At 36.5% G+C, this 18,283-nt stretch overlaps 2 protein-coding genes across 5 annotated transcripts in view; one reads left to right on the forward strand and one right to left on the reverse strand.

Moving 5' to 3' along the window:
* The first annotated feature begins 1,017 nt into the window (after window positions 1-1,017).
* Window positions 1,018-12,633, forward strand: LOC121872739 (vesicle transport through interaction with t-SNAREs homolog 1B-like). Of its 2 annotated transcripts, none has more exons than XM_042375776.1 (5): window positions 1,018-1,076; window positions 5,070-5,211; window positions 5,757-5,938; window positions 7,518-7,632; window positions 7,749-12,633. In XM_042375776.1, exons 2-5 carry the CDS (start codon window positions 5,137-5,139, stop codon window positions 8,049-8,051), a joined length of 675 nt encoding a protein of 224 aa, XP_042231710.1. In that variant the 5' UTR covers window positions 1,018-1,076; window positions 5,070-5,136; the 3' UTR covers window positions 8,052-12,633. The 2 variants fall into 2 exon arrangements, with proteins under 2 accessions (XP_042231710.1, XP_042231709.1); XM_042375775.1 differs by lacking the exon at window positions 1,018-1,076 and adding an exon at window positions 1,161-1,361.
* Window positions 12,634-14,988: 2,355 nt separating this feature from the next.
* Window positions 14,989-18,283, reverse strand: part of LOC121872740 (molybdopterin synthase catalytic subunit-like) — a 38,461-nt gene continuing 35,166 nt past the window's right edge. For all 3 annotated transcript variants that reach the window (XM_042375779.1, XM_042375778.1, XM_042375777.1), the window contains 2 exons: window positions 15,964-16,023; window positions 14,989-15,472 (listed from right to left, as the gene is read on the reverse strand). In XM_042375779.1, coding sequence (XP_042231713.1) covers window positions 15,392-15,472; window positions 15,964-16,023 — 141 coding nt within the window. In that variant the 3' untranslated portion in view covers window positions 14,989-15,391. The remainder of the gene's footprint in view (window positions 15,473-15,963; window positions 16,024-18,283) is intronic.

Consider the following 18,283-nt stretch of genomic DNA (forward strand, 5'->3'; position numbering starts at 1 on the left):
GTGTCACATTCAATAATGTAGTGTTCAAGTGTATGCTTTAAAGGTTTATCACAAAGTTTACATGCTGAGTGTTCCGGTATGGGTACAGCGTTACTAACTTGCCAGATGTGTCTGTATCCAAGTCTAATTCTGGCCACGACTACATCACATTGTCTGAGTCTGTCATGCTGGCCATACCGGTACCTCTTGTCACAAAATTTTGTCATATTTACTAATGCTACAACTGCCAGGTCTCTCTGCAATTCTCGGTTCTTTCAGATCAGAATTCATGATTCTGACTTGAATGTTTTTAAGTACAGCATTGGACAGACCAAGGTCACGGTCAACTTTTTCTTTCTTATATGCCTCATTGGCCAGTCTATCAGCACGGTCATGATACCTAATTCCAACATGGGACGGAACCCACACAAATTCAATACGAGAGTTGTTCTCATCGGCAGTTATCACATTTCTTTTAATATCACATACAACTTCAGACATAGAACCTGACGGGCTGTTCATTGATTTCAAAGCACTTTGAGACGTTCGCCCCACACGGGGTCACAGCTCAAGATTGAAGAAGCCGCAAGTCCAGAAAACTGTGAGGGCAAACTTTTTCAGAGTGAGAGTTGTGAACTCTTGGAACAATCTACCAGAAAGTGTTGTGACGGCACCGAGTGTGAGCTCTTTCAAGACAAGACTTGACCAACACTGTAGCAGGTTTAGGTACATTCAGGAGCCGGTGCATGCCCACCCAGTACCTGCCAACAGAGACGTGACCGATCGCCCTAGCGGCTAACGAGCCGATCAGTGTTGAAAAGGATAAAAGTAAAGTAAATCAATCTACTGTACAGTTAACTTGCATTATGTGATCATTTTACTTAATATGATTTATCTATCTGTCTATTTATCTATCGTTTTTTTCTATCAACATTTTATTGTCTTTAATCAAACAAGTTAGTGTAAACTGTAAATGATATCATGGTTGAAGTTGAACCTATTAAATAGATCCGTGATTGTCTATTTATCCTGGCTAAAGAACGCTCAGTTAATCAGCTGTTGGCAACGCTGCTGGAGGCGGAGACGTGTGCCTAATAGTAAATGTTATAAAAACTGTCCACAACAACACTAGTATAAAATATTTTAAAATAATTGACCTAATATAAACTATACCCTTACAGTATGATAATATTAAGATCATTTTGGTTATAACAGAATAAGTTATTGTAGTTCATACCAGCTGAAATATAATGTTCTTCCTCGACACTTTATTACCTTAACAGGGTAAGGTGTAAACAAACCGTAGTTGTGTTACTTCTCATATACTGTTACTGTGGCTGTTTAAGTTTTCATAGTTTAGATAGACCAAGGGGACTGGAAAGGTAAACGACAGTATTCCCACGAACTGTATATACTTTAGCCGATAAACTCTGTTTCAATTGTACGTTTGTTAATTGTCGGCTGTCTTTTATCCTTGTTGTTAGTCGACCTGTCTTACAGGTGGTTGGTCAGTACAGTGTTAGCAGGTACTGGGTGTGTGTACAGTCTCAAACATGGATGTCTGAAGTGTTTGTTCACTTTTTTTATTAACCCCTGAGGTGTGGAACTGTGGATGATACACTGGTAGCACACTTCTGCCTCTCACCACTACAGGTCGAGATTGGTGTACCTCCAACTCTGCCCATTTTAAATAACCAACTCGGCCCACACATTACTAACACGGGTAAATTTTTTCTTTTGGACATGAGTCCCTAGGAGTTGACCAATATGTTTTTCCAGTGTATTTTTGGTGTGTTTTAAATGAATCTGACCTTAATTTTGGGCGGAAATTGCTAGTTTTTGGCCCCCATTCCCCTGCAACAATAATGGTGGGGAGATCCTGGGAAATCTGGGTTTTTGGGTGGGGGAGAAAACAAAAACGAGTCATCTGACCTAGCAAAACCTAAGCTAACTCCTCGCCGGGAGCACCGCCCCCGGACCCCGGGCAGGCCTAACCTGACCCCTAGCCGGGGGCGGACCCCTGGTAGCCCTAGCTTAAATTAACCTAAATGTTTCAGAAGTTAAAAACTTTGGGGCGCGCCATGTCCGAAAGTACAACACCTTAGTTAGAAGTGGAAGGACCAGGGATATGTAAGAATTGGATAGAATAATTGTCTTTCTTGTAAAACTCGGCAATAAACTTAAAAAAATCGTAGGAGCACAAGCGACAACTAACTTCCACCACGGCCATTGTGAAATTGGTCAATGAAATTAAAATCATACCCAGGCTGCTTCCTTTGAGAAAAATAAAATGTGATTGGTTGAAAAAAAATTCGTGTGATGAAATCGATACCTCATTGGTAACGACTGGATGACGTCAGTCAGCATTGCGCATGCGTGATGCTCAGATAACATCTCACAGACGAAGACTGAAAACTACTTGAAGTTAATTAAATTTAATTGTGTCGCTATTATCCATTTTTGCCATGAATATATGGGGTTCAAAATGCTCAGAATAGTGAGATCTAAATGTTTCAGTAGTTTATAACTTTCGGGGGCGCTGTCCTAAAGTAAAACAATACCCTGACTCGGCCCACCTTAGACACTTCAAACAAGTAGCTGACTAGAGGTTCAGGAATGAGTTTGATATATGTTTTATGTCTCTTTTGGTTCACTGAAAATAAGAAGAGTGTGAATGAGTGATCACCGAGGGTTCAACTGGTATGAAGGATGAATTTTATGAGTATGTTAGTAGAACTTGATCAATAAACCATGATTCACATTTGTAACCTGTGCTTCTCCAGGTGATTTCGAATAGAGTTTGAAATTATAGCTTCCAGCAATTTGCCTATAATTGCTGGTAAAATTCACCACGATTTATTCTCCAACTTATAGCCTTCCTTTGGCCAATAATATTCTTTAAATAATTATTTATCCATTTGGGGACATTGTTATTTGATCTGAGTTTTCTGTGTGGTATGTTCTGCCTTTGTGCATTAAGTAACTCATTATTTAAATTGTTGTGGAACTCGTCAACCTCAGATTTCATGATCAGGTCATCCTGAACCATCAAATTTTGTGAGGTTATTGTTGTCAGGTCTCCAGGCAAAGTGAGGTCGCCCTCTGTGTTGGTGTTTGATTACAGGATCAGTCACATTCTGAGTCCTGACCATGGCTGACCAATGCTTGGTATGCATGGCAATAGTGCATCCCCGACAGGAAGGACTCCAGTGTGATGGTTGCAACTTCTGGCAGCACCGGACGTGTGGGACAGACATCAGTTGATGCAACTACAGAAGAGCAGTACGAGAAGGGTTGGACATCGGTTGGAGATGTCACCGGTGCGCGCAGTTATCCACAATGGATCATCATCATGAAGACAACCTCCAACTTATGGCAGAGAGTACTAGGATTGCAGAACATTTTCTGGAAGAAGACATTATAGAAGCTAATTGTATTGCTGGAGCAACAGAGATTGTTGGTGCATCTAACATCAGTATCCAAGATCCCCTACCCAGAGAAATACATCCAAGAACTTAGAACATTACTTACGAGATAGTGTCAGGGTCATCCCAGAGAGAAAAAGATAAATTGGTAGACAGCCTTGGATATGCTTACACAGTAAAAAGAGAAACAACTGCTGCTGTTCATTGGCATTATGTTGTGAGGAACAAGAAGAGGAACTGCCTAATGACAGTTAGACAAGTAGGGGACGCATACTTCAGAGGACATCATCATCATTGCCATCCACCAGAAGCGGGTACTGCGGTGTCAAGCAAAGTTTCAACTATGGTAAAGAAGAAAGCCCTCGATGATGTGTTTCGGTCACGTGGCTGTTTTTCAGTAATGTTTGTACATCTATGCTGCTTTTTATCACCGTACTTTTGTACTTTTATCATTCATGCAAAAATAAATGTGTAAACTTTTACATTTTACTTTTTAGTCCGAGTTGGTTATTCGAGGTGGTCCGAGTTGGATGTGGGCCGAGTTGGCAATGGGCCGAGTTGGACTGTAACCGTCGAGATTCATTAGGGTAGAATGTGAGAAGCGATTTGTCTCGTTTGACTTTACTAAATACTGCAAGTTTTCTCTGGGTGCTCCTGTTTCCTTCTGTATAATCACTGGTTCTACAGGAGATGGCCCACACTGGCAAAGATAGAGCTATACAGTATACTGTACTTTATCCTCTTGTACTGCCTCACATGATTTGTAATCTCCAGATGGGAGTAAGCATGTTAATACATTAGTGTTCTTGCACACCTAAACAAGCTATCTTATGAACTTTTTGTACAAGTGAAAAGGGGTAACCATGTACTGGTAAAAGTGTAGCACTGACTTGAGGAAATTTTTCCACAGAAGAAAAAAAGGTTTAAGTGGCTTTTCTCATGTCCACAAAAAATCTGAAGTTACGCCATGTCATAGTAAGTTTTTTCTGCTTAATATGTCAGGGGGTGGAGCCCCCCTTGCTAGGAAGTTAGGTAAGGTTAAATAGGTTTCTTTGGTTAGGTTGGTGAGGTCTTCTAACGACGTTTTGGCCGCTTGTGTTTCTTATCAACGTAGGTTAGGTTAGGTTTAATTTATAAATAACCCCATTTTAACACATATGCCCAAACTGCAACAGTGTCCACTGCACAGTGAAATTGCTGTTTTAAATTCATTTTCCATGAAAAATTGTCGATAGGTATGTCATCAATAATTACTGATAAAAGCTTTCTTAACTTAAAGAGTAGCCCATATATATCCTAGGAATTGCAGTTTTATGTGTTTTGGACTTGCTATGGTTTTGTGACAGTAGAGTTGCCAGTGATCATTAAACTGGTTTATGCAGGACATAAGGAAAAAAGTTAGAAATTTAACCCCTGGCAGACATATTCTGCCACAGTTGTGGGACAGAGGATCATACTGTTCTGAAAGTGTACTGCAACTGTTGTGATATGTTTCTCATTGTTTATTGAACAAAAGTCAAGGTCATCCAATTCTAGAAAGTTTGTATAATTATTGACTATTTGCTCCAGAATTCCCAAACATAATAAGGATGTGATAACCATTATGAAATTTTACCAAGTGTCGCTAAGTGAAGAAAGTTTCATTTTCTTGTTCTTCTTTTACAGAGTCCACCGAACAAAAACCCTCACTTGTTTATGTAGAGTACTGTACAGTATATGAGGCTCAAACAATATGTCTTCTCATAAGTTTGAGTTGCTGGATGAGGAGGTGGAGGCACTTCTCGACCAGGTTACTGATAAGCTAGAGGTGAGGCATATACAGTATAACTAAACTTAACTGACAATTGACTGGATAGTTTCAGCGAACTTTGAATGATTTTTTTTAAGATTATTATTCATTTTACAGGTCCTGAATTACAGAGTTTTCTTATTATATGTACAGTACTGTATGTATCTTTCTTTGGCTGATAAACCATGCAATAGATATAACAATGAAAATTGCATGAGATTTAAACACTGTACTGTAGTATTGAGTTTATTCAGCTTGTTCAGAATTAGAGACTTAATCAGAATCTAAAGTTGTACAGATTTTGTTTAAAGTACAGTTACAGTAGACCGAGGAGAATAAATTTGATCTGGACACTGATTGAGTACAGTACAGGGTATGGTACAGTACAGTAGTTGTTTAGAGGGAATTAATTTTATAGTTTTAATCATTAAATAAAAATAATTACAAATCTTAAAGTATTTTATAAAGTTTGAAAATACATTACAGTGTTAAATAAAGGCAATATAAATTGTTACTTTCCAGATGTAAAATATAACACATTTTTATTTTCACGTGTATTACAGTGTGGTGTTGGACAGTGCAAAAGCCAAGAGGAGCGTAAGAATTTGTTGTCAGAAATTGAACGATCATTGAAAGATGCAAATGACTCACTGGTAGAGATGGATATTGAAATAAGGAAAGCTCCAGCTGATTACAGAAACACAATGACAAGCAAAGTACAACGATACCGGAATGAATTGTTAAGGTGAGTACTGTACAGTACTGTACTAATCACTGCTGTTCTTTTATTATATAGAATGTCTCTTGGTTATAGATGGCAAAGTCTGGGTACGTAGTGTCCTTTAGTAGCTTGGAAGAAATAATTGTTTAAATTTATCTCATTTTCATGCATTTGGTGTGGGGAAAAAATTTACATATGGTATTGGTGTCCATAATACTGTTTCTTGTTTTGTGTCAAAGGTCACAGTTGCAGCTGAAGGTAAGTGGTCTGATTTTTGTAATTTTAATGTCTTATCCATAAGTATCAAAAATCACTCCCTCAGGTTTATTCCTGCCATAATGTAGGGTGGCTGAAATCAAGAGCAAGCATAGACATACTGTACGTCCTTGTATTTTGTTACCGTTATTCATACTGTCATTCATTAATTCTAATGGCTGGTTCACCGTAATACTGTACAGTATAATTATTTTATATTTGCTAATAATTTTTTTTTTTTTTGTGGGGTCATATTCATGTGAGAGACAAACAACTGCTAGTGTGCATCCTCTGCTCACCTTTCCTGTTAGTGATGGGAGCATTTATTTGCTTATCCAAAATTTAGATTACATCCATAAGTGAAAGTGTTAAAAATTGTAAAGTGAATTATCTTGACCTCTTCTGCTAATAATTTTATCATGCACAATCCCACCATGCACCGCTCATTCATTTTCGTCTGCTATATGTGGTTGGTAGTTATTTGGGTCTGGTGGAGAATTTGAACATTGATGAAATTTGTGGGCAGTTAATTATGGCAAGAGGAAACTCTATAGACTTGGTTTTAAAAATCAGTTAGACTCTAACAGTATATCTCAGTTATATGTCTGTTCATGCTATTGTGCCATGATGTGATGATGATAATGTTTGTGGAAATAAAGGTTAAATATCTATATAGTGTCATATATTTATTCCTTAATGTCCTTTTAAGATTATTTATTCGTCATTGCCATCCTAGACAGGCTCTGATCACTTGAATGGTTTTGCACTGAAGCAGTTCGTTGCTCTCCATCATTTCATTTAATCTACAATTGGTTGCTTGTTCCATACAGTATTTACTTAGTCCACACATACACCCTTCTCAATCTTTATCTTGTTGGCACCAACAGAATGTGGAATTATTGTGGTGTGCTATTGTAGTGTACAGTATTATTGTTAAGTTTTTCAGTACAGTTCACTAGGATAGGTCTCCTTTGACAATACTGCTGTGTCTTGTACCTATTGTCAACTTCAGTCACTAATGGATGTAGGCCTGGGTTGTAAATTTTTATCTGGTGACCTTCAGCATAGTTTTAAAATTTTAATTTATAAGTCATCGATATTATATAATCCTTAATATCTTATCTAGCTGAAGTGTAAAGGCCTTCCCTAGCTATAGATCACCCTCATATAGAGGAAGGTGTTGCCTTGGCTATCACAGCAGTTGTGCTGTGATCTGGCTCTGCTGTATTATGATGTCATCTGCCAGTGTGTAGGCTCAGGTGAGATGGTAAAGTCAATAGGCATCACAGTTACTACCTCTAGTACTATATTTTTATATTATTTATCTTTTATTAATGTAAATTTTTAGATATCAGAGGCGGTTTGATCAAGAGAAGACAACTCACTCCCATATGAGCAATAGATCATCATTATTTTCCTCTGCCCAAGACAGTGATGGTTTTGATGCTGAAATTCGTAAACAGGTGTGTGATGTACAAATTATTTTGGCTTAAAATAGACTGAAACATTGATTAAGATACATTGTACTTTTGCATGAGAACATTGTCAATAATTAGGTCTGATGTTAAACATTTTCCAGATAAGACAAGGCACTGTAATCATGGAACGAACATCGGCAAGCATAGTGCGTTCTACCACAATAGCTGTAGAAACAGAACAAGTTGGTACAGAAGTCTTGGGTGAGTTAGGAACCCAAAGAGAAACCCTGACTCGAGCAAGAGACCGGCTGGTTGACACAGACGCTGAACTGAGTAGAAGCAGGAGAATAATTCGATCCATGTCACGCCACGTATTGTACAACAAGATACTTCTGATAATGATAATATTACTGGAGAGTGCAATACTCGGTGGTTTAGTGTATTGGAAGTTTATTATGAAGTGATTCCATTCCATTCCATATAGGTAGTACATCTTTATAAAAGGTATTTTATTGTGGAGATAACATAAGCTGCATTAGAATGAAGGTTATGTTGTATACCACAGAGTTTTATATGAAAGACTGTGGAAGTGTAGTGACAGTTATATGAATTGTAACTTGTTTACTGCTCAGATATTTATATTAAGTAAATCATTTCCTGCGTGTGAAGCACCAATAGACATGTCACTTACCGAACACTCATCCAGTACTACCCCATGACTTACCATTTTTCAGTTTTCCTGTCCTTCCTTCAGGTGTCTTCTTTCAGTTTTCCTGTCCTTCCTTCAGGTGTCTTCTTTCATTTTTCTTATCCTTTTTTCAGGTCTTCGTAATTGCCACAAGTTTTATCCAATATATACGCATACCCGTGCTGATATCCTTTTTGTCAAGTCAGTTTCCCTAGCTTGTAAAATTTACTTCTTCTACATGTAATATTGTGGTCAACCTTCTATTTATTCCTTCCTCTACTTATTATCCAATCTGCGTGTACTAATACCGATTGAGGTACTACTATAATCCACTTTCCTGTCCATGAACTTAACAGTTTTCTCAGCACACTGCTTACTGTACCTTTACTTCCTCTTCAACACTTAGGAGCACTGCACTCAGTATTGTATGTTACCTTTCTGGATAGTTATTATTGTCTCATGTATAAGCCAATGGTACAGAAGATCCTCTCCTCCTTGCCTAGCCAAAGCTATTCTAACATAACGTAGCCTAACATACCCAAATCTAAGATAAACTAACTTCACTCATCATATTGTAGTGTTACATAACCTAACCTAACATAATTTCACCTACCTTAAAATAGCCAAACCTTAGCTAAACAGACCAAGGGTAACACTCTTTTTTCACTTCATTGAAACATCAAGGGTCCAACAGAAATGATCATGACACTAGCTGTGAAACTATTGGTGTAGTTGTCATGTATACAGCAGTCGTCTCATTCTCAAGTTGCTTTTGCTTAACAGTTTTGTCCAATTCTTCTGTATATTTCACTATGTGCTCTAGAAATCAGAGCTTCTTTTCTCAAATGTTATGAATTTTGTCTGTTTTCTCGTAAATATTTGCACCATTGTCTGCTGCTCTTACAACTTAAGCTCCTGAAAGAAATAATGTACCTGTAGTATATGACTTCATAGGTTACATCCTTATAGGCTTGGATAAAGGCATGTCCCAACTCCCAAAAAGAGAAGAACAAAGTAACATATGAAAAGAGGTAGCTGCAGCTGGCCAGGCCCGTACTCGGCAGTTCTGTTGACCCATATTGCTCATCTGTCCAACCTATAGTTGCAGCTTCCCAGCAATTTCTGTTATTCGGTTAATATATATACTGTACTATAGTTATTTTGTGATATTTTAATTTCTAATATAATAAACAGTAACCATAATTAATAATTTCCCAAGGTGCTGCTTGTGAAAGGAAATGTGTATGCAATTGTGTGTATCTGATTTTGTGTACAGTACATGCTCTCTAACATTGATCAAGGGATTTCTATCAAACTTGGTATTGTATATGGGCATACAGTACCATGAAAAGATCAACGACAAGTTCAGTACTATACTATAATTAATATTCCCTGTTACTGTTGCCTAGCATTATGGTCCATCAGACTTAATACAGTACAGTACTTGTTTTGCAGGGGATTTGACTTCCCTCAGTAGTGATCACTTATAGTGTTCATGATTCTCTTTTAGGTGTATACAGTACATATATATCTTCTGGTAGAATATAGAAAAGTAGTTTGTAATTTTTACGTACATTTCAGTCTATCATTCCATGTGATTTTTAATATCTTCCTCTACATTTTTCAACTCGGAATACAGTATACTGTACAGTGATCTGTGATGTGATAGGATAAGTCTGATGTACAGAAATTGTTTTCAGAAGTGATAGTTTTTCTTGAGGCCAGTTCTCTTTCTGGAGGTCAGTTGTGTCAGTAATTTTTTTTTAGCATCAGCACCGAGATCTTACTTGTCAGTTAGGTTACTAAGTGTTTACAGTTGAACGTAAGTCTTTCACAAGATTAATTAATATTTCTCCTTTGACTTTTGCTCTGTTGTTATTTATTTTCTTGTAACTTCATTTCTGTTGTAAAGAAGAAAGGTTTCTTTGTGTGTGTGATAACACAAAGGTATTTTATGGGCATATATTTTTACAAGTATTACTACTGGGTATTTTACATTAAAATGACTGGAGACATAAAGAGGCAAAGTTTTTGGTGCTGTAACTTAGTTTGTCAAGTCATGAAGACTGTTTCAGAAAGTACAGTAGAGGCAAATACTTGTAACTGTTGACAACAAATACATGTGTTACTCCATTTTATAGGGGTTGCAGTTAAGCTGAGTGAAATGCTATCTTTTATTTTCTAGTTGTACTGTAGTTATAGAGCACCTGTACACTTCTTTTCTGCTACGAGCCCAAGGGTCAGGCCTGCAAACTTGTTGACACAGTATATAAGTTGCCTGAGCCATACTGGTCATGAAATGGGATTTCAGGACCAAACCCTCATTATTTTGTGTAGAATTCTTAATGTACAGTATCTGACGTTTAGGTGTCAAGATTATTTCAGGGAGGTAAAGGTTGACTGTAAGTAAGTGGAACTAATGTTGATTCACAGAAGTAGTAGACCCTTGCTCAAATTACCCTCCCAAATCAGTGAATACTATTCTTTTTAGTCACTGAGATGAGGTATGAGTGATCTGTGCAATATGTTCATAAATGACTTGATTATTTTCCAAAGAATAAGTAAATTTTTGAAGTTGTAACAAAAGGGGGATGGTTAACTAACATACTGTATGGTATCCAAGGAGCATGATATTAATTTTGGTGCATCTTGGTTTAATTCTTGCATTTCTTGGTTCATTATCATTTATGCATGGAATTTATATATATTTTTATATCCATGCCACCACTGTGGCCTTATTGACCCTTAAAGCTCAGGCCAACTTAGGAGTCTCTGAATGAGCTCTTGGGCACCAACATTTTAAAATCAATTTGCTCATTTGGTTGACATATACTAAGTGGAGGCTTTTGGCATCTTCTCCTTGGACACAGACATTCTCGAGCAAACATCAGTTGTATTCTGGACAGTATGGGAGGATCACATCTCATGATCCCCCAGCTGAGGGAGTTTAGTAAATAAAAATAACCATATCCTAAGCTCCATAAATACTGCACACAAGGTCCACAAATAAACCAAATTCCAAAACAGAGAGCCGCCACCCCCCTATTTTCGTCCTGCAAATACACGTGGATCCTCAGACCACCTGTCATTTAAATCCCATTCCAGCCACCATGGACCTTGATATAATAGTTAACTTTAATTTTTCATATTATAACATATAGTACTGTATACATATACAGTATATATAATATTATATACAGTACGTATATTATTATTATTGTTATTGGCCACCCGAGCTTTAGGGGTTAAAAATCAGTAAATTATTATCAAAATATTTTCCATCCCATATGTCAGTGCATGTCATGCATTTTGTCTGACAAGAAAATGAACAAGTCACATCCCATTATTATACAGTATTCCCGAATGAATTCATGGGATATCATAGAATCTGCGTGATGTATCCACCTTTGCCACAGGATATTTATCATGTCTGCACGATAACTTTAACAAAATCAGGTGGATACCTTTCTCATAAGGGGTAAACATTTATACTTGCATCTCCCATGGCAAAAAGCCTTTCAGCTAGGCTGCTTTTAGACAAGGTGCTAACCCACACCTATAGTGTAGTGCAATTTTGTGCACATTTATGACCTTGACGTTTTGACCTCAAAAGTATAGCCTGATTCGGGTATGTCAGGATGAACTTAAATGGCATGATTAATGATTCTTTTAATATTAATTCTTAAGTTATGTGGAAACAAACAGACAACTCACAGACAGATCTGAATACTCTACATTAGCCCAATACCATCAGCATAAATAACAAGGGAATTGAGGGCATTTGTTGGGATGTAAATTATTGCGTGTTTTACTTGATGCGATCATGTAAAGTCTAGCTTTAGTATCTATATAATGACCATATTATATGGTTCTTATTGTGTATTTAAATCTGGAAGGCACTAGTAAATACAAATGGCATTGTATGTATATGATACTTCGATAAATCTGCCTATGTTCATGTGAACTTGGATTTTAATACTGTACTGTATTATCACGTGTACAGTAACTGTTTTGATGAAAAATCCTAACCCTAGTAGGTTAGTCATCTATAATATATTGTTCAGTCTTCTGAAATCTTTCATGGAGAACTGGATATTTGTTCATTACTACTAGCCAATTGTAAATGTGTGCCTCTACAATTAGTTAAATATTGGAACTAAGAAAATTATATAAAAATGATACAAAGTGACTCTTGATTTGATAAAATACACTGTAGTGGCCCTCCTCTGACCACTACAAAGTGAAATAAAATTAATTAATCATTGCATTGTTTTATATAAAGGTCATTAACGAGTTTTGTTATAAGTACTTGCATTAATTTGTTGTATTTTACGTATATACAAAGATGATTAATTATTTTATATAGTTTGTTTACCCTTCTTATCACGTCTGTTGTTATGAGAATACAAGTAGAGGCCAGAATGGATGACTATAACCCAATCAAAGTTTCCTTGCAGCTGATTGGCTGATATAAATTGACAGGAGAAATTGAGAAAGGAATGCAGCGATATCTCTGTTAGCCGGAACAATTGGTGCAGAGCACTTCCGAGAATGAGAGATTTCCGGGTAATGAGACGACTCTCAAAAGCTGGAAAAAAATCCCTCTCCCTGGAATTTTTGGGTTAATGGAAAAGTATTCTCGGAAGTTCTAGAAATTGCACATTACATTATCTCTCGAACCCAGAAAAATATCCCCTATTCCCGGAATTTTCCAGGTAAGGGAAAAATTTTCTCGTAATATTCCAGAAAATGTGCCCCTCGGAAAATCATTCTCAAAGCCGAAGTTTTCTGGAAAATTCTGGCTATGGGAACGATTTTCCGAGAAAAATTTGATTCCGGCTTTCATAGACTTCCGGGTTTGAGGAATTCCGGCTACAATTCTTCCTAATTTAAATAAGAAGGGTTATAAAACTTGAGTGACAGATGATTAATTCCGCCTGTGACCTCGCGGGGTTCACCCAATCACGGCTCGGCTTTCATGTTGGGAACCTGGCCCAGTTTCACAAATGGACAGTTACATAGAGACAATCTGAGTCATCAGTGGAATTGTTGATCCCCAAATTGTGACCAAAAACAAACTGATTTATCAAAAGTACAATTTAAAGATGAAAAAAATCCATGTTACTAGAAATTTGGATAGTTTACCTTTCACAATCATTTCAGCCCATGCTCAGTGTTCAAAAGAAACATTTACTCGGCTCTACAGCATAATACAGTGGTCCCTCGGTTAACGAACGGTTCGGTTAACGAATTACCTCCCATAAGGATCTTCAATTCGGTTAACGAACAAAACTTCAATTAACGAAATCCTTACGAAAAACATGTTTTGTTGTGAGCATCAGCTGATGGGCTAGTCTGCCAACTCAGTTATCTGTTCTATGTTAACATTCGTTTCCAGTGGAGTAAATATCAAGAAAGTTGTGCTCTAATATTTTTGCATTTTTTATATTAAAATTATTAGTCATTTTAAAATTTAGTTAACATATCGATAATATATGCAGTACAGGGAACTAGTTTTTTGTGCGCCCACCAGGTGTCAGTTTGACTTTGTTAACAGTGGAGTGAACATCGATTTTGTTGGTGTCTTGAATATTTTTCCATTTTTACATTAAAATTATTGGTAATTCTGAAATTTAGTTCACATATTGATAACATATAGCGCAGTGCAGTGTTGATTTAAATAATCTTGAATTACACCTAGTGAACTTAAAATTTTATTGGTGAAATTACTGCATCAAGCATGGGTCCCCTGAAAGGTGATTTTTCCTCCATCCCCACTTCCTTCTCTTCTCCTCCACCCTCACTTCTAATTCCCATCATCATCATCATCAACCAGGAACCTTCTACATACACACCTCAAAGTAAGTGTACTTTACTGCATTTTTTTTTTACTTTGTATGTACTTTTCTGTGAGCTGGAACCAATTACCCAATATCCCATTGAAACAATGGATTTGGTTAACAAAATTTTCGGTTAACGAACGACTGTGGAATGAATTGTATTCGTTAACAGAGGGACCACTTTATTTGTTGGTGTCCTTATACCTTTGTTTAATACATAAATTCTGGTCAAGTGGACTGTGTGAGTAGTTCAGCTGTCTTGATTAAGGTCTGAAGAGAGGTCTGATGCAAGTATCTTGGTGTAACTGACAGTAGATGAGAATTTTAGCTCAGGTTTGTATGAAAAGTAGATAAGCTTATTTGAAGATTTTTTCTTGTAAACCTACAGTACAGTACAGTATAGTAATTACTTGTAGTACTGCACTGTGTAGTACTGTACTGTACATTGAAAGGGTAAAAATTATCAAATCTTTCCTCATAAATAAATACAACATTATATTGTATATAATGCAGTATGACTCTTAACCTTTGTAAATTTAATGGAATATACTGTACTGTATGGTATGGGTACAGGTTATATGGGAAGGACAAGTAACGATAAAGGATCACAGCCCTGCAAAAATTTTTTCAATGAGTGTGTATTTTGTTCTAGACTCAACCCCACTCCTTACTAAGAGATAAAAGAGTTGAAAGATAAAGGAAATCAATCAAAAAGCTTCTTGACATCGCATACAATAATTGACTTAAAACTTTATATAACTAAATTATTGAAGTTTAAATATGTTAAGTTTTCTATTACATGCCAAGAGAATTTATAGAACTGGACATTTTGACAGCTCCACTGATGGTAAAATATCTTAAGAAAAAGAACACTCATTGAACTTTTTTATTATTAATCCCATGTTAATAAGTTGTTGGAAGTTAGGGAGAAAACCTTGCAGGGAAAATAAACAAACTTTTAAGGAAATGGTTGATCCTCTGACTAAAACCAAAATCACAATGTTTCATAAACTGTATACATTTATTGTATTAAGGAATTGTGAAGGAACTCTTTGCTTACAGTGCTTACAGACAGATAGCACCATCATCATGCAGTGTACTGTATTTTATTGAATCTTTTGGAATGGGAAATAATAATTCAACGAGTGCCTGAAGTTATACATTAGTGCAAAACAATGTCCTTTACATCACACTACACCAACAACTTGATTCAAGATGTCTTCATCAGCTGATAGCATAAAATAATCTTCGGTGTTGAGGAAAAATACATTTTCTATTATAAAACTTGGCTGATTTGTCTATGTTTGAGCTTCCTCTTGAGTTCATAAAGTTTCCTGTCTAATTCCTCAATAGATAACTGAAAGAAAAGGAACTCAGAATGGAGATTTGTGGTAAAACAGACTAGCGGTATTCTGTAATTGCTTAGGAAAACTTATTTTTTATGAAATTGTTCACTTCAAACAAAACAATAAAAAAAATAATTCACACAAAATTCCATGAAATTTAGTTACATCTTGACACATATGGGATAAATTCATTAGTATGAGAGTTATAACAAGGGTTTAAATACAGTATAAACAATGCACAATACTGTACTGGCTTCAGTTTTAGGAAATACTTTAGTAACATGCAATCAATATCCTTCACTACAGGTATGCCACTTAAATATTTAATTTGGCTAACACCAGACAATTTTATTCAGCTCAGAGGTGACCCCATACACAGGGGTTAAGAGAGAGAGGAAAAAATATCATAGTAGAAGGATGTCATATATATATACTGTACTATGTTTAATAATGAGAATGATGGTTGAGAAAACACAGACTGAAGCCTTAAATATTTACTTACATCATCTTCAGCTGCTTTAATTTCTTTCTGCCTCGATGACGTCATAGGCAATAAAATTTCCTGAAAAAAACAAAACAAAATATTTAGTGTCATGGGTTAAGGCTTTGAGCTGGTAATAATAATAATAATAATAATAATTAACGGTTTATTGAAAGAGCATGGCAGCCAGAAGGCTGAAAATATACAGTTACATAATTGGGGAATGGGCCTCTTGATTTACAAATACAGTGGTCCCTCGGTAAACGAACACAATTCGTTCCAGAAGGTTGTTCGTTAACCGAAGCCATTGTTTCAATGGGATTTTGGGTAATTAGTTCCAGCTCATCGAAAATTACATACAAAGTAAAAATAAATGCAGTAAAGTACACTTACTTTGAGGTGTGTATGTAGAAGGCTCCTAGTTGATGATGATGATGATGGGAATTAGAAGTGGGGGTGGAGGAGAAGGGAGAAGAGAAGGAAGTGGGGGTGGAAGAGAACTCACCCCATGCTTCATGCAGTCATTTCACCCATAAAATTTTAAGTTCACTAGGTGTAATTCAAGATTATTTTCTTTAAATCAACACTGCACTGCACTATATATTGTCAATATGTAAAATACATTTCAAAATGACCAATAATTGTACTGTAAAAACGTAAAAATAGTTTATGTTCAAGAGAGTCTCAAGCAAGATGTTACCTCTACTGACCAGAGATACAAACTGATGCCTGTTTGGTGAGTTGAGTGGCTGTTTGGCACACTAAAAACTAGTTTCCTGTACTTAAATTATGTTAAATAATTGTTGAAATGACTACAAATTTTAATATAAAACTTGGAAAATTAATTATTGAATAGCACAACCTTCTTGATTTACTCAAATGGGAATGAATTTAAGCCCTAGAACCGATTACTGTACTGTATTGGCGGACTAATATTCCAGCTGGTGAGCAAGCGAAAACATGTTGAGAGGAATTTGTAAGGAATTCGTTAATCGAATTGAATATTCTCATGGAAGGTAATTCGTTAACTGAAATTTCGTTAACCGAGGCGTTCGTTAACCGAGGGACCACTGTAATATACAGTCATGCGCCAGTTAACGTCCTAGATACCTTCTTGGAAACGTGACGTTAACCGAAATGGACGTTGTCCGATCATCACATAAACTTTTTATTTATACTTACGTGTATGTGGACTACTATATATGTACATATACACTTTTACTCTTAAATCACTACTGTAATGTGATACAGGTGATTAAGTTTTATCTCTTGTGCAAAATACATGACATTTATATTAAAATTATTCACTGTTTTACAAGGATTCCAGCAACGGTGGGCTGATGGTGGAGAGGGAGGGAGGAATCAAGAGGGGGCGTGGGGGGAGGGGAGCGGTTTGACAGTTGGCACAGGCCCAGGTCTAACGCATGTATATTTATCAGTTCTTAGGTGACTAAGCTTCTCTCTTATAAAAAGCCAGTGAAATGACCTGGGTGAATATAATTAACATAGCTGGGATTCTTGTAACATACTGATTAATTTGAATATAAACATGCTATAATTTGCACTAGACAAAACAATTTTAGTACAGTAATCAAATTAGTGCATGTGCACTCCAGCTTTGCACTAAGAAATCTATGTAAATCTACCCAAAAATACAGTTGAAAAACTTTTTTATAAAATGTAGGACAGTACTGTACTCTAATGTACAACAATTTTTATCTCGAGCAAAATATATGACGTTTATATTCAAATTAATCTCTGTCTTGCAAGGTTTTCAGCAATGCAAATTATATTATCGTAACTTTAGTCTGAGATATTATATAAAATAAACATAAAGAAATCACCAATCTTTTATCTTGAACACGAGGGTGGTGGGAAGAGTGGAGGGGGGGTGGGAGGTGAGGTGACAGAATGTCTGGCATTTGTTTGTTTATTTATTTGAGATAAGATTTGACAGTTGGCGCCGAAGGCCTGCCTGCGTGTTTATACTTAAGAGTGACTAGGCTCTTCTCATAATTTTCCACCCAAACGACATGGGTGAATATAACTTACATTGGAGGGATTCTTGTAAGATAGTAATTTATTTGAATGTTTTTTTTCAATTTAAATTTTAATTGTTTATTCCTTAATAGAGGAAGCGGGATCCTAGTGCTGTCACTTGGTACCCCTGTACCATAACACCAGAAGCAACTGGCCAGTGTCACAAGTATATACAGTCATCCCTTGGTTATCGCGCCTAATTGGGACCCCGCCGATAACGAAAGTACAGAACCTATGGGATTTATTCTAATTGGTTACAGGCACCCAAGACCCAACCCCACGTTTCCCATTTTACGACCAT

The sequence above is a fragment of the Homarus americanus genome, unplaced genomic scaffold, assembly GCF_018991925.1.
Source record: "Homarus americanus isolate GMGI-L3 unplaced genomic scaffold, GMGI_Hamer_2.0 scaffold39155, whole genome shotgun sequence".
Lineage (NCBI taxonomy): Eukaryota > Metazoa > Arthropoda > Malacostraca > Decapoda > Nephropidae > Homarus > Homarus americanus.